The sequence below is a fragment of the Sus scrofa genome, chromosome 9, assembly GCF_054392235.1.
Source record: "Sus scrofa isolate SSC_HxYL_T2T_F1_AM1 chromosome 9, Sscrofa_HxYL_maternal_Yorkshire_Landrace_v2.0, whole genome shotgun sequence".
Classification (NCBI taxonomy): Eukaryota; Metazoa; Chordata; class Mammalia; order Artiodactyla; family Suidae; genus Sus; species Sus scrofa.
Window position 1 is genome coordinate 109,789,601 of NC_139391.1, and position 27,912 is coordinate 109,817,512.

Below are 27,912 nucleotides of genomic sequence, written 5' to 3' on the forward strand. Positions count from 1 at the left end.
AAATAAAAGATGCCAGCCCTTGTAAAACTTCCAATTTCAGAGATTTTAAAAGGTGAAAAAATAAGCATCATAAAATTAATGAAATAGAGTATTTAATGCTACTAGAGCCTGCATCAAGCTTGCATTAATGTGCTTCCTTCCTGTTGATAACCACTGATTTATGTTACATGTCTTGTAATTAATGGCATTTGTGAATTACTTTGAATAGTTTTTAAAATTGTAAGATGAGATGTTTCTAAAGGTAGAAAATAACATAAAAATATAAACTACTTATAGAAAGAAAATAACTTATAAAAATATAAAACTGTTTATAGAAATGTAAAATTTTTTTAACTGATAGGTGAGGCATGAAATTGAAGATGGAACCATACATCTTTACATTTATTCTATACAAAGTATTCCAAAAGGAACTGAAATTACTATTGCCTTTGATTTTGACTATGGGAATTGGTAAGTTCAAGCCTATAAATGTGATATCTGTTGTTTTGAAAAATTCCTTAATGTCCTCATAAAAATTTAGGTATTGTTATTACTTTTATAACTTTTTATTTTAATTTATCATTAGGCAATTAAAAATACTTGGAAACAAGCACTTTGATATCAGCTTCTGTTACAGCATGTTGCTTAGCTCTTTTACACACTTTTCTTATTATCGTAATATAAATACTCATAGTATTATAATTAATAATCCTAATTCAGCAGTACAATACTGACCTTGTTTCGTTGAGAAATTTTTCCTTTTTTTCTTTCTTGTATTTATGTGGGGGATACACAATAGTCATTCACTTAATTAGGTTAATCAGTAGGAATGGATAATTTCACTTTTTGCCCCTCAAAAGAAAATAAATTGTGCCAAATTTTCTTTGCAGTATAAACTGAAAGGGTTTATTGGAGATCCTGCAAGGAAACTCTGAGGACTATTGTTGTGAAATGCTAGGAAGAAGGAAAAAGTGAATTCTGAGTATGGAAACTTTAATTTAAAATTTTAAAAATTTAATGTAAAATATAATAATACTAAAGTCTATGTGCCTACTTCCCAGATTAAGAGACAAAACATTGTCCATTGAAGCCCCTCATGTTTAGCAGGCAGATTGCATCTCTCTTCCCTCTTTTACCAAATAAAACTGCCATCTTTAATTTAGTGAGTTTAACATTTTTGCAGTGTCTGTAGGTGTCCCTAAATAGTATCCATTAATTTTGTTTATTTTGAAAATTCATGTAAATTATAATCTATATTAGTGTGCATTCATCTTATTCATTACTTTTGTGAGATTCAGTTCTATTGTTATGTGTAGTTCTAGTTCATTTATTTTTCACTGTGGATGACATTTATCCATTCTACTACTGGTAGACCTTTAGATTTATAAAAGTGCTGTACATGTACATGTTCTCTCCAGGATAGGTACCCGGGATGGAATTATTGGCTTATAAAATATGCACAGCCTCACTTTTTACCAGACTTGGTTTAATGACCATTTTATACTCTCAGAGCTCTACTTGCTTGCAGCATTTTTTTAGTATACAATTTTAAAATTAAAAATTGATGTTAACCCGTATGAGGTGGTATCTTCTTATATTTGCAATTATCATTTTCCTTGATTATTTTAAGAGCCCAAGGATCCTTTTATATATTCATTTATCATTTGAGTTTGCTCTCTTATGAATTGCCTAATCATCTGTTACTTTTTTTGCTGAGTAGTTTTGTTTTGTTTTGATCAATGTGGGTAGGGGCACTTTTTTATGTATTCTGTAATCTTTGAGTTATAAGGATTTCAGTTCATTTTATCCTATTCTGTATTTTATTTTTATTTTTTAATTTTGTGTTTAAATGCATAAAATTTTAATATCCATTATGTTTTCTGTCAGTGAGATCCCTCTTCCTTCAGTATGCATCTCCACTTGATTGTTAAAGACATATTTTAACCCTTTCTCCCAAAGAGGTGGAAAATTTAGTTTACTGGGTCTTTGCTCATTTCTTTGAGAGACTTATTTCCCATAGTAGTTAAAATATAAGCTTTTTATAATCTGACTTAAGTTTCAAATCCTAGCTCAGTCACTTATTATGTAACCTTGGACCAATTTCTTCATCTCTCTATGCCTCATTACCTTATTGTGAGAATAATAATACTCACCTAACAAGACTGTTTTGAAGAGTCAGTAAGTCTTAGCACATGTAGAATGTTTAAAACAATTCCTGACACAAAATAAGTGTTGAATAACATTAGCCCTTGACATCATTATTACTTGCAGTGCTGTTATCTTAAAATCAAAGCAAATATCTAGAAAGAGTTTCCAGCTAGTTTCTGTTAACACCTGATTTGAGAGGTGAAGGGTAGGCCATAGTGTTTGAATTCTACCTCTGATTCACAGAATTGGGCAGTTTGACTTGTACTTTTCTACCAGTGTTGAAAGTGAATGAGTATTAGAAACTTGGAAAAGTAAACTATTTTTTATTATGAACAAACACTAAACTACTCAAAAACGTGCAAGGTAGGAGGCTTCTATTATTGTTTCACTGCAGTTTGGGCATTCAGCCTTATCCTAGACATGAACCAAATCTTGTTGGTAGACATAAAGAGGATAGAGTCTTAAAAAAAAATAGTGAAGACCTGAAAAGTGTAGGCTTTGGACTCAGACATGTATTTGAATGCCATTAACTACCACTTAACTGTATGACTTTGGATAAGATATTCACCCTCTGAGCTTTAATGTCATCTGTAAAATGGGAGTAATAATTATTACTGCTGTGAAGATGAGAGATAGTGTGATTATTTTTCAAGCTTTCGTTTGAAAGAGGGGACACTTAAAGGCAAAAGGAGACATAACTTTTCAGTTTTTTCAAGGCAGCTTATTAAACCTGGTTATTGAAATCATCCTTAAAGTATAAGATAAACTAGTTAGGGTTAGGTGTTCATTGTTACTTAGCAATACATACATGGTATTTTTTATTTAGGTCAGATTTTATTTTCTCATACTCTTTGTATATACTCTGAGGTAAATTGTGGTTTTTGCCTTAAGGTAAGACAAGGTATCCCATTTTACTTTAAAAGACCCTGTTTTAATTTATTGGTTTTTTCCTTTCTACAAACCATTACTAGTAATCCTTATGATTGAGGGCCCAATCTCTGGTCAGAAATTAGCTTCTAATTATTATAGTGTCTTTATGAGAAAATAAAATTTCTTGTCATAGTTACCGAGAATGCAAATTAATATAAAAAGATTGCTTTTTAAGTAGTAAATAGCATATAGTTTTTGCAGTTGCAGCTTAAAATGGATTAGAAAACTTTACAGTTTGTTTTATATCTTGAATAAATATTTTAACTGGTTTTCTTTTCAGCAAGTACAAGGTGGATTGTGCATGCCTCAAAGAAAATCCAGAGTGCCCTGTTCTAAAACGTAGTTCTGAATCCATGGAAAATATCAATAGCGGTTATGAAACCAGAAGAAAAAAAGGAAAAAAAGAAAAGGATATTTCAAAAGAAAAAGATACACAAAATCAGAATATTACTTTGGATTGTGAAGGAACAGTGAACAAAATGAAGAGCCCAGAAACTAAACAGAGAAAGCTTTCTCCACTGAGACTCTCAGTATCAAATAATCAGGTACTGATTCTTAGCAATAGAAATCAACAGAAGAAAATTGATTTGTCATATTTTAACCTTTCATGCAAAATGACTTAAAATTTTTAAGTCCATACTGTTATTTAATGAGGTATAAACATAAAATACAGGTTCTGCTAGAATTTGTAAATACTTGTTAAACTATTAAGAAACAGCTCAGCCAGCAAATCCTAATAGAACTGAATACAAGATTTTCCTAAGACTGGGTAATTTTAAAAATTCTTCCAGATGACACTGTCCTTATGTTTATAATAAATGTGTTTGTTTAATCTTTTTTTTTTTTTTTTTTTTTGTCTTTTTTGTCTTTTTTGTTGTTGTGGTTGTTGCTATTTCTTGGGCCGCTCCCGCGGCATATGGAGGTTCCCAGGCTAGGGGATGAATCGGAGCTGTAGCCACTGGCCTACGCCAGAGCCACAGCAACGCAGGATCCGAGCCCCGAGCCGCGTCTGCAACCTACACCACAGCTCACGGCAACGCCGGATCGTTAACCCACTGAGCAAGGGCAGGGACCGAACCCGCAACCTCATGGTTCCTAGTCGGATTCGTTAACCACTGCGCCACGACGGGAACTCCTGTTTAATCTTTTTTAGGGCCGCACCTACAACACACGGAGGTTCCCAGGTTAGGGGGCGAATTGGAGCTGCAGCTGCCTACACCACAGCCACAGCAATACTGAATCCAAGCTGCGTCTGCAACCTACACCAACACCACAGCTCACAGCAACGCTGGATCCTTAACCCACTGAGTGAGGCCAGGGATTGAACCTTCATCCTCATGGATACTAGTCAGATTCATTTCTGCTGAGCCACAACGGGAACTCCTATAATAAATGTTCTTATTTAAAATAATAAGCCATAATGCTTCCTTTTCTTTCATATTTGGGACATAAAATCAATTCTATAGGGATGACATAAGATTTTTGATGGGAAATTCTCTAAAAAACACATAACATAAATTTGAGCAAAGAGTTTTGATTTATACATTTGTTTCACCAGGAAGTATTTTGTTATATTCCCTCTAAACAGATGGAAGTTAGTTAAGAGAAATCTGGTTTTTTGGTTTTTTTGTTTTTTTGTTTTTAATTTTTTGGTTGTACCCACAGCATGTGAAAGTTGCTGGGCCAGGGATCAAACCCACACCACAGCAATGACATGAACTGCTGCAAAGACAATGCTGGACCCTTAACTCTCTGAGTCAGAAGAGAACTCCAGATAAGAACATTATTAAAATTTGAGGAGTTCCTGTTGTGGTGCAGTGGAAATGAATCTGACTAGCATTCGTGAGGACGCAGGTTCGGATCCCTGCCCTTGCTCAGTGGGTTAAGGAGCCTGCATTGCTGTGAGCTGTGGTGTAGGTTGCAGATGCGGCTCAGATCCCAGGTTGCTGTGGCTGTGGCGTAGGCCAGTGGCTGACCCCTAGCTTGGGAACCTCCATGTGCCACGGGTGTGGCCCTAAAAAGCAAAAAAATAGAGAACATTATTAAAATTTGAAAAGCTAAAGCTAAACTATTTGATTGCATGATTTTGAAGTTTCTTAAATTAGGAAACCATTTTTAATTTTCTGAAATGGATTCAAGTATACTTGCAATTTTTATGTTTAGTTCTGGTTGGAAGACATTTGAAATACATGGTTTGGTGTCTATAGTTTGTATATGGAATAATAGTGTCTATAAGGCAGTCATTTCCATCTTTTCAGGAACCAGATTTTATTGATGATATAGAAGAAAAAACTCCCATTAGCAATGAAGTAGAAATGGAGTCAGAAGAACAAATTGCAGAAAGGAAAAGGAAGATGGTAAGTTGGGAGGCCAGGAACAGCTTCATGCTGTCACTAGGATTTAGTCACCCTTCCCAGAGCTCTTGTTGATGCCTTAGGAGGGCCTTTACTGTGTTCTTTATTTCAAGTTAGCAAACATGATGTGTCACTGAGCATTTCTATTTGGCTTTGTCATTACCATTGAAAAAACTGCCACTAATCTTTTGTATTTTTATTGTGTGTTCATTAGGCAATCTAGGATTTGTGACATTTAAGAATTAAATTTTTTTTCTAAGCTGAATACTATTAATAAATTTTAATGCCAGAATTACTGTTCAAAATGTCTTTCATTATTAACTAAATGTATCCTTTATCTTCATAATTTAATGTAAAACAAAAAAATGGAATTTTAAAGCTTAAAATAGCATTAAATAAATGGCTTATGCCAAAACAAAAAACAAAAAAACCCAACCCACTGGTAGCTACTTCTGCATCTCATATTGCTATCATAAAATAAGGTTTTTCATTCAAATAAGTTTAGTGTTTATATTCCTTGTACTATTTATTTGCAAAAATCTTCTTAGCCCGTATTAAATACTAGGATGATAATTTCTTAAAAATCCATGATGATTTATCAATTGATACAATGTCTAGGCCAGTTGAGAAAATATTACAATATAGTTTGCCTTAAGATTTGAAAATGATTTTATACATACCAATTGATGATTCTAGTATGGGTGTTTTGTTCCCTGCTCCCCTTTAATTTATATGCTCCCTTCTTTCATGTTTTATTGATTTTCATGCTATATTCCATTGAATATAGCATGGTATCATATACTTTGGGGTAAGATCTTGGATTTTGGTCATTGTAGGCCTCCTTAATGTAAGTCTGTTTTATTGCCTTGATGGTCATTCCTCTAACACTGATTGTGAAGCAATGCAGAGCTGTTTCACAGCCTCAGGATTTCAGGAACACTGCTCTGATGGGACCAGGGTAGTGTTAGGAGAAAAGGAAAACAAATAATAGGAAAAAATATTGAAGGAGCTGGTTACAAAGAAAAAAGGAGTTCTTCCTCTACCCAAAAGAATTATCTTGAACCTTTTTCAAGATTGTTACATCTAATAAATTACCTGTATCCACTCAAATTACTTGTGGCACTTTCTTGATGAGATTTTCATTATTGGCCTGTTCATCCCATAATTCGCAGACCTTTAGAAATCACTTTAGGGTATGACTGGTTTCTGTGTGAGGCATGCATCTGGTACAAATGGCTTTGAGGGTTGTAACAATGCTTTGGGAGGGAGATGAAATTTTGCATGTTAATTATATGACTATGGGGCTACTTTTAAAATACTTCCATCAATGCTGAGAAAGTTGGTAGAATTTAGAATATCTTCATTTTCAGATCCCAGGAAATAGAAATGCCCTTTTTGTTAATGTTGAGCATGATGGATCTTTGGGTAGACAAAAAGACTTACTTGGGAATCTGTTTTTTATCCTGATTTTGTATAATATATGCTGTATTAATATAAATGAATACTTCATGTTTTTATATCTCTTAGCATATTCATCTTAATATCTGCCACCAAGGTGGGTGTGCAGCTGAGCGTTTTTCATAGGAATAAACAAGTGTAAATTTAGAATTTGGTAAAGGGATATGAAGTATTTATTTTTCTATTGAAGTACCGTCAATGCACAATATTATATAAGTTACAAGTATACAGTATAGTAATTCAGAATATTTAAAAGTTATATCCCATTTATAGTAATTATAGCATATTGGCTCTATCCCCAAATATATATCCTTGTAGTTTTATACCTTGTAGTTTGTACTTCTTAATCCCCTATCATTTCTTCTTCCCCCAGTAACCAACAGTTTGTTCTCTATATCTTTGAGTCTTATGTTCACTAGTCTGTTGTATTTCTTAGATTCCACATAATGTGATATCATACAATATTTGTCTGTCTTTTATTTCATTTTGCATAATGCCCTCCGGGTCCACCATTGTTGCTGCAAATGGCAAAATTTCATTCTTTTTATGGCTGAGTAGCATTCCATTGTGTGTGTATGTATACACATGTGTGTTTATCACATCTTTATCCATTCATTTGTCATACTTTGGCAATTATAAATAATGCTGCTATGAACATTGGGTTGTATCAAATTAGTGTTTTTGTTTTCTTTAAATATTAAAAAGTGGAATTGCTGGATCATATTTTTAATTATTTGAGGAACCTCCATACTGTTCTCCACAGTTACTGTACTTACATTTCCACCAACAGTCCCTTTCAAAATAAAATATTTAAAAATCTTTGGCTTCTTAACCTGTAGCGTTCAAAGTCAGGGCAACATAATTAGTTGTAATTGATATATTTGCTTTGATGTTTTAATTATGGAATTGTTGGTATACTCAAATGCCTGGAATGCAAAGCATGTATCTTAGAATTCTTAGGCAATTGGTATCCTCCCCACCACAGGCCAAATATTAGTATTTGTGGACCGATATTTGGTTTTAAAAAGTTTAAATACTAATCAGGCTACCTGTTATTCTAGTGTTTTCCTTTTATACTGCTTATCAATAATTGGAAAGATAGGTCAGGTCCTGAGATACTTATGTCAAACTGATTTAAATTTTGTCCTATGACAGGACTCAAATCATTATAAAAGGAGATACTAGTTCTCATGTATATCTATGAGAGTAGAATATAAAAGAAGTCATACTGGGGAGTTCCCCTCGTGGCGCAGTGGTTAACGAATCCGACTAGGAACTATGAAGTTGCAGGTTCAATCCCTGGCCTTGCTCTGTGGGCTAAGGATCCGGTGTTGCCATGAGCTGTGGTGTAGGTTGCAGATGCGGCTCGGATCCCACATTGCTGTGGCTGTGGTGTAGGCTGGCAGCTACAACTCTGATGAGACCCCTAGCCTGGGAATCTCCATGTGCCGTGGGTGCAGCCCTAGAAAAGACAAAAAAGACAATAAATAAACAAATAAATAAATAAAATAAAGTAAAAGGAGTCATACTCTCCTCCCAGATAGTACCATGTAATGTCCAGATTCAAATATACCTCAGTCCATCCTTTTGTAGTATAGCTTGAACCATATGAAACTGATCATTTGACAATTTTTACCTACACAAATGGTGTCATACACAAATATTGGCATGTTGTTGCTCAGTTACCAAAAATAGCACCAGTGGATTTATATATTTTGGTTTCTGGTTTATTCTTTTTGTTGAGAATGGAAGATAACAACTCTGCCTTCAGGAGCATTTACAAAACAATTACAATGAAGCAAGAAGTGTTGTAAAGGAGATATGAACATGATAGATAACTTAAGTCTGAAGGGATCTCATGAAGTAGGTAGTATTTATTGATGAACTTTATGTTTAAACAGGCAGATATTAGCTTGTGGCTTGTCTGGAATTGAATGTATGGTTATTTTTTTAGGGGAAATAGCCTCAAGGTAGTTATAAATGTGATAAATCACATTTGACAGGAATTAAAGGCTGGGGTTTTCTTGGGGGGGAGTGGGAGGGATATAGGGAAATAAAATTGGTTGTACATCACTTGAAATGAAGATTTTATGAAAGACTATTCAGATCATTACGTGGCCAGGTTAGAATGCCATTCTTTTATTAATATCTTCCTTTTTCCTCCATTATATTTTGTCTCTCCTCACCATCCCTTAAGAAGTTATCACACGAATTTCCTGCTGTGGCTCAGCAGGTTAGGAACCCAACTAGTATCCATGAGGATGCAGTTTGATTCCTGGCCTCACTCAGTAGGTTAAAGGATCTGGTGTTGTGGCATAGGTCACAGATGCAGCTTGGATCTAGCATTGCTTTGGCTGTGGTGTAGGCCTGCAGCTGTAGCTCCGATTTGACCCCCAGCCTGGGAACCTTCCATATACCACAGGTTTGGCCATAAAAATATTTTTTTTCAAAAAATTATTACATGCTTACAAATGCTAACTTGTGGCTACATGTATGGAACTGAATAGATGGTTATTGGACATTTTCTCTTTAGCTAGTAAGAGATACTTTGGCTTTGGGTTGGATCTGACTTGGGAGAATCTTAGCACAGTTATAGTGAAATTTAGTAAGTTGAAATACAATAATAATACAGCAAGTTGAAATACAGTAGGCTATTTGTACTCACCTGATTCCAAAACCAGGGCATTACTGAGTAGACTCCCCCAGGTCCGTGGTAATGGAGGTGTGAGGTTAGCTGGCTATAACCTTGTCAGAGGTGTGTGGAAGGTTGTTAGATATTGGGAAGCTTACCTTATTTTGTTGAACTAAAAAAAGTGATTGATTAAAATATAAAACCTTAGAAACATTTAAATTAAAAAGGAGGCTTGCTTTCCCCTCCCCGCCCATTTATAATGGAATGAAAAGCATCTCCTTTATAGTATCTCTTAATACTGTATTTTCAAAATAATTTTCCACAACCTTATGGAAAAACTGTACTTGGGGAATACAGTCTTGGTAATATTTGATGGCTTATTATAGTCAGATTGTTTAAACTGGAGTCCATGGAAGGTGGTTCAGGGGGGTCTTCATGGTTAGGATAGAAATTTGAGGAACAACAAAAGAATATGAAAAGATAGTCACTAGGCATGACATTCCTGAACTTGTCGAGCAGCAGCGGACAGTCTAGAATTAACTGTGTATCACTAGGATGTAAACTCCATAAGGGCAAGAATTTGCAGTTTTATTCATCGTCACAGCCTCAACTCCTTGAGGGGGGTGTCTTTTATAAAAGTAGATGGTCAGTAAATGAACTTACTAAGTGTTCTTTTTTTTTTGGTCTTTTTGCCATTTCTTGGGCCGCTCCCGCGGCATATGGAGGTTCCCAGGCTAGGGGTCCAAACGGAGCTGTAGCTGCCAGCCTACGCCAGAGCCACAGCAATGCAGGATCCGAGCCGCGTCTGCGACCTACACCACAGCTCACGGCAACGCCGGATCGTTAACCCACTGAGCAAGGGCAGGGACCGAACCCGCAACCTCATGGTTCCTAGTCGGATTCGTTAACCACTGCGCCACGACGGGAACTCCACTAAGTGTTCTTGATAGCTATTTGAGGAAATACATGGATAGGCCTGTGAGCGCAAAATAAATGAAGCTTCCTCACAGTCCAGGCAGTGCCCTGGAGTTCTTGCCAGGATATAGGATTCTCCCACTTTTCTCATCCTTGATCCTTCACATCAAAAAATTTAAGATGTTTTGTGAAAAAGAGCTTTGTGGCCAGTTGAGTTTAGTAAACAGTATATACTATGTCCCCAGCTTTGAGATTTCCAGTACACATTGGTTTAAAAACTCTTGAGAAATTCTGTTGTTAGCATTTCCTAAACTTGTACATCCTTGCAACTTGTTTTTTGGTAGTGAGACATGACATCCTGAAGATTTTTATTCCATAAAACAAACGTATGCTGAGAAAACACTACTATACAGAATCTGTGCTCTTACTATTATCCCTAAGAAGTGACTTGATTTAGATCATTTTAGAATATGCAACAGGAATTTTTAATAATAGTGAAATTAGAGTAAGTTTGCCAGAAAAGTCATCTGACATGTTTCATCCATTTTACTTTCCTCACAGCATAATTAGGTTGATGCTGATTACTAATTTTAATTTTCTAAGATTGCATTTTCTCCATCATGGTGTTTAGGAATTGTGTTTCCAAAAATGAATAATGAATGAATGAGTAATTAATTGCAGTACCAAAGAGCAAAAAGAAACCCGTTTATTTTTATAGGGATTCTGTTCAAACAAAATGAGGATGTTCAGTTTCAGCTACCTTGTTATCAATTTAAGATTTCCAAAAATCTTGTTTAAATACTTCATTATATGCCTTCAAATAACAGTGATACATACAGTTAATGTAATGTATACACAATTCTTATTTACCTCACAAATATTTGGGTGTTTGGTACATGCTGCATACATTTGAAGTACTGGGTGAACAAAGGCAAGGTCCCTGTTCTGAAGCAGCTTTCAAGGAGGATGGGGTACAAGGAGTAACAGACATCAAACAGGAAACAGTACAGTGAGGATAAACTATATCATCATGTGATAGAGAAGAAATAGAGATACTACACAGCCATATTCTTTTGAAATGATTTTATTGGCAAGCAGTAATCTTAACCATTAAAAAAAAATTAGTCTCTAGTTCCTCTTTGAAAGGAGAAGACAAGTTATTTGAGTAAGGAAATGTTTTAATTTCTCTATTTGAAGGCTTTAGGTAGGGTAATTTGGCAGGTTGGCCCTGTTGTTTCCCTTTCCTTTAAGAGGCAAGTTTTTTGTTTTTAAGAGCCACTTCCTACTTGGTGGCAAGGTAAAAAAGGTAAATCACAAGTACTGAGATGTCTTCATTATCTGTTTCCTTCTCAATTCTTAAAATTTACTACCAGCAAATTTCCTTGTAAAACTACTGTAAGGCATCTACAGTACATAAGCTTATTTTACTGAGCTTCAAATGACCAAATATTTCTAACTGGAATGAATTTTAACAGTTTACTCAGTTTATTTTTTTCAGTTGTGATAGTATACAAAACTTTAATTTGTGTTCTTTATTAAGTAATCCTTTAATTATGAAGACCTTAGGTTTTTGCCTTTTGTTGAAGGGGGGCTAGGACAAGAAGATCTCCATAGTTTCTTCAGAAGTTACAGAGTTACATGACTTCAAGTTAAATTTGTGCTCCAGTGAAGCACAAAGTTGAAATGAAAATTCTCAGTATACCCACTCCTCAAGTGATTAAAATCCTATACAGATATTAAACAGATTTTCTTCTGCTTACAGAAAATTACAGTACTGTTATTATAAATCCATGTCTTAAAAGCAATCTATAAATCTCATCAGCGATCCCTCATAATTTAGTTTTAGCACCCAACATTCCAGCATTAACATTTTCTCAAAAGCTAATGCTATATTCCTAAAAGGGAACTCTGTCTGATTCTAATTTGGAATCAGGGTCTATCAATTGCCCAGCTCACAGAGAATAATCATGTCTTTTGAGATGTGAATGGTCATTAGCTTGGAATGAGTCATGATTATGAGACAGATCTTAGTGGTGGTCTTATGTGACAAGTACCTAACTGCATCCAGCCCACGTGTGTCTATAGACAGTCTGCTGGAGTGAAACAGGACCCCTAATTTCTCTAGTCCCCTGCACAGTCAGTTATCATTACTTCAAACTATATATACCTTATTTTTCAGTTAGATCTGTAAAATGGGTGCTAATTTTCAGTCATTACATACTGTGTATATCTGGTTGTATGTGTCAAAGAATGTATAAGAGATCCTGAGCAGCTTTAAAAAATTGCTTTGACTCTTAAGTTATATCGTTTAACAAGGGAGTTCAATTTTTAATGAATGAGTTTTGTCTTTATATCAAGTAACTTTATCTCTGACTCTTACTATCTAAAATAAGGGAATAATGACTATGCCAAAGTAACTTATTTTGGCAAAGATTCATATCTATCTAAGAAAACCCTGGATAATCATAACATAGAAAATGCCTTCTTTGGGTGCCTGGCTCATTGGTAAACTTTTTTTAACAGATAAAATGATTCTGTCTAAGACAAGTTTGTTTCTTTGGGGAAAATGTACTTTTCCCAGATTTATTTTAAATTTTTTTAAGAGAAGCACAATAATGAACCTCTTCTCTTTTTCTCTCTATACCTATTCAACAGGTGAAGCAATTATGAAAGTAACATTTTGTGCCTACTCCAGATTTCTAAATTTAGGGTTTTAGAAGAAGCCTTGATATATGGAGACAGGATTTTTATACAGAGAACCATAGATGAAAGGGGCTTGAGTAAAGGGATTTTAAAAGACCAGACATGAATTACTTAAGGAGAGAATTTGGCTTTAAAACTTCCAGTTCTAGTAAAAAGGTCTTCTTTTGCATAGAAGACCCATCCAGACAAGAATACAAAGATGCAAATATGTGTCCATGAACAAGTAATCTTACCTCTTTGGACCTCCAGTTCCTTACCTGTGAAATAGAGAGGGTGAGGATAACACATTGTATAAGACTGACACACTTTGCAGTGTGGCAATTTAACCATAGAAGGTTCTCAGAAGAGTTTTGTTTACATACTTCTTTGTTCCCTTACTGAGTGTAACACACAACAACAATACAGGAAAGAGTAAGTAACGGTTTCCATAGTATAAGTGTCTTAATGCTTGAATCGTTGCTGATAATTATTGGAACTCTAACGCTCCGATGTTGAGAAGACCACGCAGCCAGACTTTTGAGTTTCTGATCTTTCCTTCTTCCTCATATGGGTGAAAAGAAAGACAAATAGATCTGAGCCTCAGGACCTGGACCTGGTTCTTTTCATTTGGAGAACTGGACTGTTGATATACATGCTTCCTGTTTCTGGTTGAAAGCCAGAGCATTTACCAGGCCCAGTGGGCAAGGTTCTGGGTCTTGCTTTTAATGTTCTCTCTCCAATGAGAACTGATGCTCAAGGGAACTTGTGCTGTTCTCCAGTCTCTGGTTTGACTTGTCAGTGTAGATAGGAAGAGCAGATGATAGAAGAATGTTTTATAAGAATTACACTGGAGGGCAAGAGAGCCAGAGTAGAAATAGTAACACTTAAAAAATGCCTACCATTTTCCAAGTAAGGTTGGGAAAATTCAGGTATTTTCTATTTGAACTCATTAACAATTGAGTGAGGGAGTTCCTCTTGTGGCTCAGTGGATTAAGAACCCAGCATAGTGTCCATGTGGATGCGAATTCAATCCCTAGCCTTTATCAACAGGTTAGGGAGCTGATGTTGCCACAAACTGTGGTATAGGTTGCAGATGTGGCTTGGATCTGGAGTTGCTGCTGTCCTAGGCCAGCAGCTGCAGCTCCAGTTCGACTCCTGGCCAGGAACTTTTATATGCAGCCCAAAAAAGAAAAAAAAAATTCAGTGCATTCTAAGTATTATACCCATGTTTTATAAGAGGCTCAAAAGGTTAATAACCAGTGTTGTTAAATTGCCTAGGGTTACAGACATAGTAACTGGTAGAGTCAGGATTTGAACCCAGAACTTTACCCTACAATATCCTGCTATGACATGTCAATGTATTCACTCCTTAAAAGTTCATATGAATTTAACCTTTTCAACATATCATTACATCAGAAACTTCAATCTTACTTATTGCTATTTTTTTTTAGGGCTGCACCTGCAGCTTATGAAGTTCCCAGGCTAGGGGTTGAATTGAGCTGTGTCTGTGACCTACACCACAGCTTGTGGCAATGCCGGATCCTTAACCCACTGAGCGATGCCAGGGATCAAACCTGCATCCTCATGGATGCCAGATTCCTTTCTGCTGAGGTCTTAACAGGAACTCCTGATCTTATTTTTAAATGTATGACTAATGTATTACTGAGAAAAAAAAGATTGTCGTTCTTGAGGCTTTGTTTTGCTCTACCTTTATCATTGACACTCAATCATCCAGGTATTCCTTTCATGAAATATATTTGTAATCACAGGGTTTACCAGTATGTTTGGGATTCAGAAAGATGTGAAATGAATATAAATATCTTCTCTCATATCTACCATCATAAGAGGTGTTTATTCACTAACATCATAGAAAATTTTTTCTAATTTGTCATGAACATTTGGACTTGGGAATTTTACTTCAGAGCAACAATATTTATCACTTAAAATTTAAATTTCATAGACAAGAGAAGAACGGAAAATGGAAGCAATTCTGCAAGCCTTTGCCAGACTTGAAAAAAGAGAGAAAAGAAGAGAACAAGCTTTGGAAAGGATCAGCACAGCCAAAACTGAAGTTAAAACTGAATGTAAAGATGCACAAATTGTCAGTGATGCTGAAGTTATTCAGGTATTATTATTCACATCTAGTTTTAGTCTCACACCTAACCATTTTCTAATAAAACTTCCACGTAGAGTTTAATGATGTCTATACAGAAAAGTTTTTGATGTGTAGTATTATTAGCCTTTCAAGTAGTATTTTTCAAATCTTATGAATATTGGAATTTAAGATGTGAAACTACTTGCTTTGTTTTTGAGAGAGTGAGAAAATCTGTCAATTTAGTGTGTATCAGAATTCACAAAGACACTTGGAAAAGTTAAGTTCTGAGGCAGATTGATGCCATTAGATTTCAACTACTTACTTATAAACATAGTATCAAAAGTTCCATTCTATTGTATTTCTATTGTATTTTGAATTAGGAACAAACAAAAGAAGAAACTGCTAGCAAGCCAACTCCTGCCAAAGTAAATAGAACTAAGCAGAGAAAAAGTTTTTCTCGGAGTAGGACTCACATTGGACAGCAGCGTCGGAGACACAGAACTGTCAGCATGTGTTCGGATATCCAGCCATCTTCTCCTGATATAGAAGTTACTTCACAACAAAATGATATTGAAAATACTGTACTTGCAATAGAACCAGAAACTGAAACTGCACTGGCAGAAATAATTGCTGAAACTGAAGTTCCAACACTTAATAAATGTCCAACAAAGTACCCCAAAACAAAAAAGGTATGATTCTTAACAAATGTAAGAATCATTTTCTAACAAGTGTCTTAGAATATTAACTAGATTTTTAAGACATGAGTATAATTTATAACATCCCATAAGGGACAGAAATATGAATCATAATTTTTATACTTGCAAAGTTTTAAACTGAGAATGAGAATTATAAAACTGTAAAATCAGTTAACCTAAGTGTTTGCATTATTAAAACATATTAAAATAGTTAATATCAAGACTTCCTTTTAGTATTGCAATGCATGATTTCTTTGGTTTTGCCTATCCTATGTACTAAATTACACTTCTCAGAAATAGCTGGTTTTAATTAGACATAGTATCTTTATTCTTTGGTTTTTTTTTAAAATAAATTCCATGGTATAGGTAGATTATAAGAATTAGATGTGAAGAAATTCTTGATTTCCATAGAATGCACTAAGAATGAACATTTTAAAGGCAGGGGTGTTTTTAGATCAGTTTATTAATAAAGATTGAAAAACTATTGTCAGATTTAATGAAGCAATTATGGGAAAGATCTCAGGGAGATAAACCAACCTGAGGTTTTTTTATAGTAAGTTCAGAAATAACAGAACACCCTTGTTGAGCTTTGTTTTTCTCCCACTCTGAGTACAGCTGAATGGAGCAGAGATACTAAAGTGGTAATCCTTGGGCTCTCTGGGGAGTGGGGTAGATCATAAATGGATCTTTCACAGACATACTTCTGTAACAAAATACTCTGAAACCAAATTTATCTTTGTTCTTAGTGAATTCAGTAGTTTGTAGGTCTTATGAAACCGTAAGAAGTATTTTTAGTAAATATTTAGGATGAACCTGGGAATATACTTAAGTGGCAAGTCAGAGGGTTAAGAGATAAGAGATAAACACAGCTGTAATTCAAAGTCTGTGCTCACATTCTTGAATCCTGGATCCTGAAGCCAGTATTTTGTGTTTGACAACGAGCAGTTTTTGCCCACTTTGGGACTTTGGGAGGACAAAAAGTTAACTGCAAATTATTTTTTTTTTTTTGTAATTTGGATTAGTGAGAAAGAAAAAACTCATGTTTACAAGAAAAGCTACTTTCTTGATTACGAACTTGATGTAATCTCTGCCCTTTCAAGATTAAATGACTAAATTATTGTGGCGCTATAGATTTAACTCTGTGGTCTGAGACAGAGGTTCCTATATCCTGATTCTCTAAAAGAGTGTTTTCCCCACAGGTTCTGCTTATGATACATACTATCATTTTAAATAACACACTGTTTGAAAGAGTACCAACGTATGATTTCCTATAATGTGAAGGCCTCGTTCAGTTTAATGCATAACACTTATTCTGTGCCAGATATTGAAGAGCTTTAGTTAATTAACTCTTTTAGTCCTCACAGTAACCCTGTCCGTAGAGCTAGTTTCTCTTATGACTCTTCTTTTACAGATAGGCATTGAGATGTAGAAAAGTTTTATAACTTGGTTGAAGTCACAGTGTAAGTGGCAAAGCCAGGATATTCACACCTGAGCAGTCTAGTCTGGCTGCAGACTCCAAGTGCTTTAGTACTACATTCTGTTGCTTATCCTAGAAAGGAAGGTCGTATATATGAATTGGACAAAAAAAAAAAAAAAAAAAGGAAAGAAAAGATGCCAAAATGTTTATAGTGATTATCTCTGGAAAACAGGATGTGGGTAGATAATTTTTTTTAAATCTATTTCTATATATGTGTGAGAATGTGTATATGTGTGTGCGTATATACACATTACTTTTTCTAAAAGTTACATTTATAGTAGAAGTAATATCATTTGTTTTTTGGGGTTTTTTTGTTTGTTTGTTTTTTTTGTTTGTTTTTTTTGTATTTTCTAGGGCTGCACCCACGGCACATGGAGGTTCCCAGGCTAGGGGTCTAATCGGAGCTATAGCCACCTGCCTTTGCCAGAGCCACAGCAACATGGGATCTGAGCCTTGTCTGCAACCTACACCACAGCTCACGGCAACACCAGATTCTTAACCCACTGAGCAAGGCCAGAGATTGAACCCGCAACCTCATGGTTCCTAGTCAGATTCGTTAACTACTGAGCCATGACGGGAACTCCTATCATTTGATAACTAGACAGAAAAAAGATAAGCGCCCACGCAGTAAAGAAAGTGTGCTTGTTGTGGTGACAAACATAATCCTTATTTCCATGCCCGTTACAAGTGAACTTTACTAACTAGTTTAAAAATAAAAAGATGAGTAATCATTATACTTTAGGATCAGGAATATTCATATAGCCAATAAGGACTGAATAATGTACATTGTGTATAAAAAAAAATCAACATTAAGAAAAGGATTATGTGAATTTTCAAAGCATGAAAACTTAGATTCCAAACCCTTTAAAATCAATAATGATTGTCAATGCTGACAACTTTTACATTTATATATATATACACATACATATATCAATATATACAGTTTTAAAATACACACATATACACACATGCACACACATGTACTGGCCTCATCTGAGATTCTGATAGGCAGACTGGTAGAAAAGCACTGCCCAATTCAGATTTTTCTAACAAACTAAACATTTTACACCTAATACAGAGGCAGTAACAAATTTAGTGTTTGGGTTTTTAAGATGGTACTAAAATCTCCTAGTTTTTACTATTTTACCAAAACTATGGTGTGTTTTGTTCCTATAAAGTATTACTGTATAAAAAAAACTTTGAGTTGATAATCAAGGAAGTATAGACTGACTTATATTGACTTCGTAGATAGCATATATGAATGAATTAAATAATTATCATTTTAGATAATATATCAACTTTAAATCTGGTAATAGAATATTTTATAGGAGAATCTGTATAATTACAAATACAGTGATGCAAATCTTCCTTCTCTCTAGCACTTGGTCAATGAATGGTTAAGTGAGAAGAATGAGAAGACAGGAAAACCTTCAGATAGCCTTTCAGAAAGGCCTCTGCGCATAACTACAGATCCTGAAGTGTTAGCCACACAGCTCAATTCTTTACCCGGTCTCACTTACAGTCCGCATGTATACTCTACTCCTAAGCACTATATTAGATTTACCTCACCATTCCTCTCAGAAAAAAGGAGAAGAAAAGAACCTCCTGAAAATATATCTGGTTCATGCAAGAAGGTAAATTTTTCTTTGGATATGAAAATCTAGCATGAGCTAAATGACATTTTCATTCCTTACTACCATTTCTGGTAGTGAAATGCTTTTGGAATTGGCTTACTATTTATAAGCTATGTAAACAGCTGTAAACTTCTGTTCATTTCTTGTCTTATGTATTTCAGCGGTGGTTGAAACAAGCTTTAGAAGAAGAAAACTCAGCAGTTTTACATAGATTTAATTCACCCTGTCAAGAAAGATCCAGAAGTCCTACAGTCAATGGTGAAAATAAAAGTCCACTATTATTAACTGATAGCTGTTCCCTTCCAGGTAGAATTTCTTTTCAGTATTGTTTTAGTGTGGAGAATGTGACAGCTTTTATTATGTTTCTTACCAAAAACACACCATTATATATACTTTCTCGTTTCTGTCTCCTAATGTTTTGAAGATAGATATGAAAACCTTAATTTGTAGTACCATGTATCTTGGGGCTAATGGTTGAATTTGGGGCCTAGTTAGCAGGCTGTTTATCAAACAGATTCAAAAGGACTGCTAGAAATCAGTTTCATGGAAGAAAAAAGAAAGAAAGAAGTCAGTTGCACAAACAGCTCTACTTGCAAGATGTCTTAGAGACCCCTAGGCCTATAAGCCTTCTGGCCAGATAGTGCTTGTTAATAGTGTGACGAACTAAGTTGGCGGAGAGGGAGGTTGCTTCATGTCAGTAATATCTTTAATAACCTTGAAATTTAGTTTTCTGGTGAAAATCATCGTAATTAAAATTTTTGATGTTTCAGTCTTTCCCAGAATATACTACAGATTATATTTCTTATATTCTTTCATCAACAGATTTAACTACACCACTAAAAAAAAGAAGACTTTATCAGTTATTAGAATCTGCTTACTCAGAAACCTCCACACCTACTCCTTCACCATATGCTACACCAACTCACACAGATATTACTCCTACGGACCCATCATTTGCCACTCCTCCACGGATAAAGTCAGATGATGAAGCTTGTAGAAATGGTTATAAGCCCATATATTCACCAGTTACCCCAGTAACTCCTGGCACACCAGGAAATACCATGCACTTTGAGGTGAGAAATTTAAATGGGAAAAAAATCCGAAAACGTGTGGGGATGGGATTTCTTTAATAGCTTTTTTCCCTCTTTAATAATTAGTGTATATACTGAGAGCAGAAAAAAAAAAAGTTTTTAAGAAACCGAAAGAGAAAATTTGGAACATGCATTTATGTGAATTTAAACTTTATTAAGAGGAATGTAACTTTCATCTTATTGACATATAGTCAGACTAAATGACTATGTACCAAGTTGACCTTAAAGCAAATATAAGAATGGAAATAAAACAGAAAAGAAAGTTTGAAACCAAAGTGTGTAGTAGTTTTTCATTTTCTATAAATATCATGGGTTTCATTTTATATTTTAATTTTTGATTCTGATTACTTTTTTTTATGTAGAATATTTCTTCCCCAGAAAGTTCTCCAGAAATTAAGAGACGCACTTATAGTCAAGAGGTAAGGAGATACTCAAAAAAGATTTTTTAAATGGGTGACTTTTTCTTAGTATCATTTTGCTTAAATTATTGGTAGATTTAAAAATAAACGAAATGTGGTTATTTGTGGTTTGTTTTTGTTTTTTTTTAATTTTATAACAGGGATATGACAGATCTTCAACCATGTTAACACTGGGGCCTTTTAGAAATTCCAATTTATCTGAACTGGGCCTGCAAGAAATAAAGACTATTGGTTATGCCAGCCCTAGGAATAGAACTGAAGTCAATAGGCAGTGCCCTGGAGAAAAGGAATCTGTGTCAGACCTTCAGCTGGGACTTGATGCAATTGAGCAAACTGCCTTGCATAAAACCATGGAAACACCAACACATGACAGGACTGATTCTAACAGCCAACTGGAATCTGCTCACTCTGGACGGGGCCCAATATATTCTTCCTGGGTAAAGAGTCCTGATAGAACAGGAGTTAACTTCTCAGTGAACTCTAACTTGAGGGACCTGACACCCTCACATCAGTTGGAGGTTGGAGGAGGCTTCCGAATAAGTGAGTCAAAGTGCCTGATGCAGGATGATACTAGAGGCATGTTTATGGAAACACCTGTGTTTTGTACTTCAGAAGATGGGCTTGTATCTGGTTTCGGACGGACTGTTAATGACAGTTTGATCGACGGAAGTTGCACACCCCAGAATCCACCACAGAAGAAAAAGGTTACAAATTTAATGATTTATAGTCCTTTTAATAATGTTTTTTTCATACTACTTCTGAGGGTAATTAATGTTATATAAGGCATTCATACTTTAGTTATTCAAGTTAAATTATATGTGCATTTTATATTTTTTTGTAAGTGCTCAGATAATGTTTAAAGAGAACTAAATTCTAGCATTATAAGGAAAATTCTTATAAGGACCATGGTTTCAAAGATTGGAACCTCAAGATGAGTTACTTCCTTGAAAGGGTACCTTTTAAAGATGATCACCACTTCCCAACCAAATAAACAGGATTGATTAATATTTGTGTTCCTATTACCTTTATTTTACATAGAATAGCCATCCCTGTATAGAAGAAATGCCTCTTGCTTTATCCATAATATCTATAGTACTTAGGCCATGGACATGAAAGTATTTTGGAAAGTGATATATACTAACAGATAAGTATTATGTAAATAAGTTCCCTTATTTATCACTATTATTTGGTTGGCAGACGTACTGAGACAATTAGAATGCCTTATTTCAGAGCAATGGGAGAAACTACAACACGTATTTTATTTGTTAACAGGCTTATTGCTTTGCAAGTCAAAGAATTGTAGTGATGTGTGCTTTTAATTTTTGTAACAGAGTCCAGTTGGCAACTTTGTGGGAAGCAATATAGTATAGTGGAAAGAGCACGGGCTTTCAAGTAAGACCTAGGTTCGAATCCCGGCTCCAACACTCACCAGCTGTGTGACCTTGAGTGAGTGAGTTACTCAATTTCCTCATCTGTAAAATGGGGATGATAATATACCTATTTCATAGGGTTGTTGTGAGGATTAAATGAGATAATATATGTAAATCATCTAAATACAATGCCTGGATTATAGTAGGCATTTGATAACTGTTAATTATTATTATTTGTTCAGAATCAAATTATTTTACATAAATTTTTCCTAATGTAAATATAGTAATTCTCTTTAGAAAAAAAAATAGATTGACTCTGACATGTCAAACAAGAATAAAAGATTTGCTTTTCCTGATTTTTCTTGCTTAAGGTTTCTCTATTAGAGTACCGGAAGAGACAACGTGAAGCTAGGAAAAGTGGTTCTAAGGCAGAACGCTTTCCACTGGTTAGTGTATCACCTCACACAAGTGGAAACCTGAGCAGCAACAGTGGTGATGGGTGTACCAGCAGGAGTGAAAATGGGGAGCAGGTAGAAAGCACTGCTAGCCTACCTTTACCAACACCAGTTACAGCTTATCATGCTACTTTGGAAGAAACCACCAATAACTGTCCTGTTAAGGAAGCCTCTACTAGTGAAAAGAATGAACCAGAAGTTCAATGGTAAGTCTGTTTAAAAAATCAAACTGTCAATTTTAGAACTACAAGTAGTATACCTTATAATGAAAGCAGTCTTTTATTTTATCATCCGGTCAAGGTCTTCACTTTTTACATAGCTAATTTTGAATGGAGCTCTACTTGTAAAGATTTAAAGTATGCTATTCTGGAAAAAAACAAATTTTTGTTAATCAGCTATCTTTCTGTTTGTTGTTCTCCCAAGGCTGAGCAGATAGACATTTGTGATTGTAATTTTGAAAGATCCTTTTTGCTGATAGGGTTTTAACCAGCTGTGTATTTGCCTGTGCTGTCCATTTGTCTCTACTCCCTGATGATTTTCACATCTTTCACAAGGTATTCTCTACAAAGAACTTTTATCACAGTCAACATCTTGTGTTTTCTTTCCTTTTTTTTTTTTATTAGGGCTGCACCCACAGCATATGGAAGCTCCCAAGCTAAGGGTTGAATTGGTGCTGCAGCCACTGGCCTATGCCACACCACAGCAACCTGGGATCTGAGTCGAGTACAGCTCTCATCAACACCAGATTCTTAACCCACTGAACAAGGCGAGGGATCAAACATGTATCTTCATGGATACTCATTGGGTTCTTTACTGCTGAGCCACAATGGGAACTCCTCTTGTGATTTCTTAACCACCTCTACCAGTTACTCTGAGAGAACAACCCATGGTTTAGTGTTTCTTCAATAGGAATAGAAGAAGCTGGACATAGAATGGTCTTGTCAAAGGGCAGGAGGCCACATTCACTTTGCTCTTTGCTCCTCTTACCCCTGAGAGATTCCTGCTAGTCTTATAATCCAGACACAAGGTAATTTGTAAGGGGTGTATATCTGGTCCTTTTGGTAACCCGAAGTGACATTCTGAACGTTAATATGCTACCCTTCAACTCCCATCTCCTTTTCACCAAGTGATTGCCTAAGACAAAGGGATGGAGTCTAATTGAGTTCCTGAAATAAGAATATAAAAATCTCAACAGCTCTGGAGAACTGCAAAGGCGGGGGGATCCATTTTCCCACCAAAGTATTTTCTCCAAAGAGTAAAAGTCTTGATCTGAGAGGATATGTTGATCATCGAGGGGCAAAGAATGATCTAGCCAGCAGTAGCTTTTGAACAGATTATGTGACTTGATTTTGTAGGACTGCCTCAACTTCAGTGGAGCAAGTGAGAGAGAGGAGTTATCACAGAGCTTTACTTCTCAGTGATCACCGAAAAGATAAAGATAGTGGTAAGTGAGCCTGTTCCTTTTCCACAAAGTGGTGTCAGCTAATCACTCTGCACCCTCTTTCTCCACAGTTCTAATGTTCTCTTTGGGTCTGCTTCTGCTTCATCTCCAGGGGGAGAATCACCATGTGTCCCATGTTCACCGAGTCATGTTCCGTCTTCACCTTCATCTCATTCAAATCACATCCCCCAGTTGCAACCCAAGGGCCCAGTCCCTTCTTTCAGTGAACTTATGGAAGGTCAGTAAGCAGATGACCTATCATGGTTGTTGTTTTAAATACCTTTTAAAATCAGAAAGGAGAGAGTTCTCTATAAAAACTTGGCTTGAATAGTAGAATGTAGATTGACGTGTTAGTAAAAGGCAGTATCTATCATACAATTTTATGTTTTTCTATGGTTTCTTATGGTTTACAGATCCTGATCCTGAAAATCCAGAACCCATGACTACAAATGAATGTCCATCCCCAGATACTTCCCATAATACTTGTAAAAGCCCTTCAAAAATGAGCAAGGTAATAACACTGACTTTTGAACATGGCCATTCAGACAAGTGGGTGTTAACATGCACACAGATTCTCTGCTGTACCAAATATCAGCTTATAATTTTTGGACACTGTTTTCCTGTTAAAGTTCCAATGTGCTAAATGTATTTCAATAGTTTACATTTGCTCCAAGAGTTCTGCCCCCATTTACACCCCCTTATTCTAGTGTTTGGAAAATTTAGTCTTTTCATGGTATATTTGACCACCCAGTTAGTTCTATAAAAACAAGTGTGACATCCATTTAAAGAAATGCTATCTCCATCCTGGATCATGAAGATGATCGTTATCATCTAATGAGACAATATCCTTATAAACTGAGGATGAAGAATTTGAGATTGATTTACCCCTGAAAGAACATCATCATATATTCAAGTAGTCTTACACTTGGATTATCTGCACTTGAACAATATAACAGTTATTACAGATCAAAATAGTTTGGTGAGCAAGTTTATTTACCCAAGCCAATATTTCATTAGGTTGAGTGCAGAAACTTCAATTACGGATTTGAAACTTATTGTTTTAGTAGGGTTCTTTTAAGTAAGGGTCAAGAACAGGTTTCACTGCCTAGGAAAAAAATAGTAACTTCTTAACATGTGTTCAATAAAAATTCGGGGAATTCAGTTTAAACCTATTACCAGAAATTGATCTCCTGTCTTCTCAGAACTATCTTCTTCCCTACCCCCTTTAAAACTAATACTCAAATAACATTATATGCCAGTAACAACAGGAGTTCCCATCATGGCGCAGCGGGAACAAATCTGACTAGGAACCATGATGTTGGAGGTTTGATCTCTGGCCTTGCTCAGTGGGTTAAGGATCTGGCATTGCTGTGAGCTATGGTGTAGGCTGGCAGCTGTAGCTCCAATTAGACCCCTAGCCTGGCAATCTCCATGTGCTGCAAGTGAGGCCCTAAAAAAAAGCAAAAACAAAACAGTTACAACAAACTCCAATGTACATTAAAATGTTTAACTTTATATAATTTGTTTTCTTTTCATAGCCTGGTTCACCTGGACCTGTAATTCCTGTTCAACCACATGGGAAAATACTCACAAAACCAGACTCCCATTGGGAGGGAACAGTTATTGTGTCAGAAGCTGAGAATGGTGTTCACTTGAAAACAGAGCTCCAACAAAAACAGCTATTAAATAACACCCAAGCACTTTCAAAAAATCATCCTTCACAGCCACTTGGTCGCAGTTCATCTGAGCAACTTTCACAAAAGCTGCCTTCTGCCCCAGTGAAGTTGCACTGTCCTCCATCACCTCACACAGAAAATCCTCCAAAGTCATCGACGCCTCACACGCCCATACAGCATGGGTATCCTTCACCAAAGCCGCCTTCACAGCAGCTCAGTTCTCCCTACAGGCCTCACCATTCACAGTCGCCTCAAGTTGGAACACCTCAGCGGGAGCCTCAAAGAAATTTTTATCCAGCAGCACAGAGCCTTCAAGTCAACACTCAGCAGGCAACTTCTGGAGCATTATTTACACAGACACCCTCAGGACAATCTTCAGCAACATACAGTCAGTTTAACCAACAAAGTCTGAGCAGCGCGGCACCACCCCCTCCACCCCCTCCACCCCCTTCTTCGTCTTATTATCAAAACCAGCAGCCTTCTGCAAACTTTCAGAATTATAATCAGCTTAAAGGTAGTCTTTCCCAACAAACTGTGTTTACATCAGGACCAAATCAAGCACTTCCTGGCACCACAAGTCAGCAAACAGTTCCAGGACACCACGTTACTCCAGGGCACTTTCTGCCTTCCCAGAACCCTACTATTCACCATCAGACTGCTGCTGCTGTGGTCCCACCCCCTCCTCCACCACCACCTGCTCCAGGACCACACCTTGTACAACAGCCGAGTTCCCATCAGCAACACCCTGTAGCACACATAGTGGGACCTGTTCATGCCGTCACCCCCGGGTCACATATTCATTCTCAAACTGCTGGACACCATTTGCCACCACCACCCCCACCTCCTGGTCCTGCCCCTCATCACCATCCACCGCCCCATCCTTCCACAGGACTCCAAGGTCTGCAAGCACAACACCAGCATGTCGTCAGTTCAGCTCCTCCACCACCCCCTCCTCCTCCGCCTTCCAGTGTTTTGGCTTCTGGTCATCATACCACATCAGCTCAAGCCTTACATCATCCACCTCATCAAGGACCTCCACTTTTCCCTTCAAGTGCTCATCCAGCCGTACCACCGTATCCCTCACAAGCTACACATCACACCACGCTGGGACCGGGACCCCAACACCAGCCTTCTGGAGCAGGGCCACATTGTCCGTTACCAGTTGCAGGTCCTCATCTCCAGCCCCAAGGACCAAACAGTATTCCAACACCTACTGCTTCAGGGTTCTGTCCACATCCTGGCTCTGTGGCCCTGCCACATGGGGTTCAAGGACCTCAGCAGGCATCTCCAGTGCCTGGACAGATTCCAATTCACAGAGCACAGGTGCCACCAACATTTCAGAACAATTACCATGGTTCAGGGTGGCATTAGAATGGACTCCAAAAACATTTTTTTAAATGTTCTGTAAAATAAACTGTATATTTCATATGTACCTGTTAAGGTACTTTTTAAAGCTTGTACATGAAACTTTGTATAAAAACAAAAACAAACAAAAAAAACCAGTGCTCTCTCTTTGTATTTTTCCCATTTTTGCTTTTTAAAATTCCTTTAAACTGTGCTGTTAAGCCAGTATTAGGTATCTTTATTTTGTAAGTAAACATTCCAGCTGTTTTTCTGGCAGTAGATTTGATACCACATGATCTTACATTTTATTGTTGCAGTTAAATTCATTTAGTGAATGTTTTCTATATTATTTTATACATATGCATTAACTACACAGCTAAGTAATGGCACTATGAGAATTTTCTTTTTCTCCGTCAGCAGTTCTGTGGGTGCATCTTAAGGTATAAAAAAAATGCAATACAAGTTTTTATAGTTTGGTGTGGACCTGGCTCATTTTGTTTCATCGGTTATTTGCAAGCAAAATGTAATTTAATGTATAGATGATTTTTAATGTCTCCTGAAAAACTGTAAATACTGCATTTCTTTTGCATATATAATTGCTTACAGCTTTTCTCATTCGATATATAGCATTGTACATATGGACAAGTCTTTGCAAAACTGTGTGATCTTTGTGAAAGTAGTACAGTATATGGCCTTTAATTTCTTTTTTATTTTAAATATACTGTCACATTGAAGCACTGGTTGGGCATTTTAATTCATGTTAATAAATCACAATTATGTCGGTTTTACCAAATTGTCCTGTATAACTTCTGAAATTGGGATCTGTTTAAGCAAGTGTTTTTGCAGAATACAAATAGAGTTTGTAAGGAGCCTTCCATTTTTTTTTTTTTTTAACAACTACTACATCCGCTGGACTTCAGCAAGCGTGAGCAAACAGGGCTTGTTCCTGTCATGTTCCTATAGGTTACTTTTGCAGGAGCAAGAGCCATGGGAAACTACCACACCACATAAATGCTACACATATTTACTTACATCTGACATCATACAAAATGAATCCATTCCATTACAGTATCACATATGATTCAGTTATAGACGATCATTTACAACTGAAAATATG

At 36.2% G+C, this 27,912-nt stretch overlaps 2 protein-coding genes across 17 annotated transcripts in view; one reads left to right on the forward strand and one right to left on the reverse strand.

Annotated features, from left to right (window-relative positions):
* KMT2E (lysine methyltransferase 2E (inactive)) overlaps window positions 1-27,583 on the forward strand; it is a 95,332-nt gene extending 67,749 nt beyond the window's left edge. For 12 of the 16 annotated variants that reach the window (XM_084977360.1, XM_021102569.2, XM_021102572.2 and 9 more), the window contains 15 exons: window positions 341-450; window positions 3,338-3,602; window positions 5,316-5,414; window positions 15,059-15,223; window positions 15,574-15,882; window positions 18,745-18,999; window positions 19,161-19,305; window positions 19,822-20,072; window positions 20,453-20,509; window positions 20,650-21,213; window positions 22,251-22,540; window positions 23,690-23,778; window positions 23,888-24,013; window positions 24,189-24,286; window positions 25,314-27,583. In XM_084977360.1, coding sequence (XP_084833486.1) covers window positions 341-450; window positions 3,338-3,602; window positions 5,316-5,414; window positions 15,059-15,223; window positions 15,574-15,882; window positions 18,745-18,999; window positions 19,161-19,305; window positions 19,822-20,072; window positions 20,453-20,509; window positions 20,650-21,213; window positions 22,251-22,540; window positions 23,690-23,778; window positions 23,888-24,013; window positions 24,189-24,286; window positions 25,314-26,822 — 4,332 coding nt within the window. In that variant the 3' untranslated portion in view covers window positions 26,823-27,583. Of the gene's footprint in view, window positions 1-340; window positions 451-3,337; window positions 3,603-5,315; window positions 5,415-15,058; window positions 15,224-15,573; window positions 15,883-18,744; window positions 19,000-19,160; window positions 19,306-19,821; window positions 20,073-20,452; window positions 20,510-20,649; window positions 21,214-21,840; window positions 21,960-22,250; window positions 22,541-23,689; window positions 23,779-23,887; window positions 24,014-24,188; window positions 24,287-25,313 lie in introns of all 16 variants that reach the window. The other 4 variants (XR_014816038.1, XR_014816037.1, XR_014816039.1 and 1 more) reach the window with 4 other exon arrangements.
* The window catches only part of ORC5 (origin recognition complex subunit 5), a 1,223,002-nt gene that overhangs the window by 984,306 nt on the left and 210,784 nt on the right, over window positions 1-27,912 (reverse strand). The gene's annotated exons all lie outside the window — the stretch shown is intronic.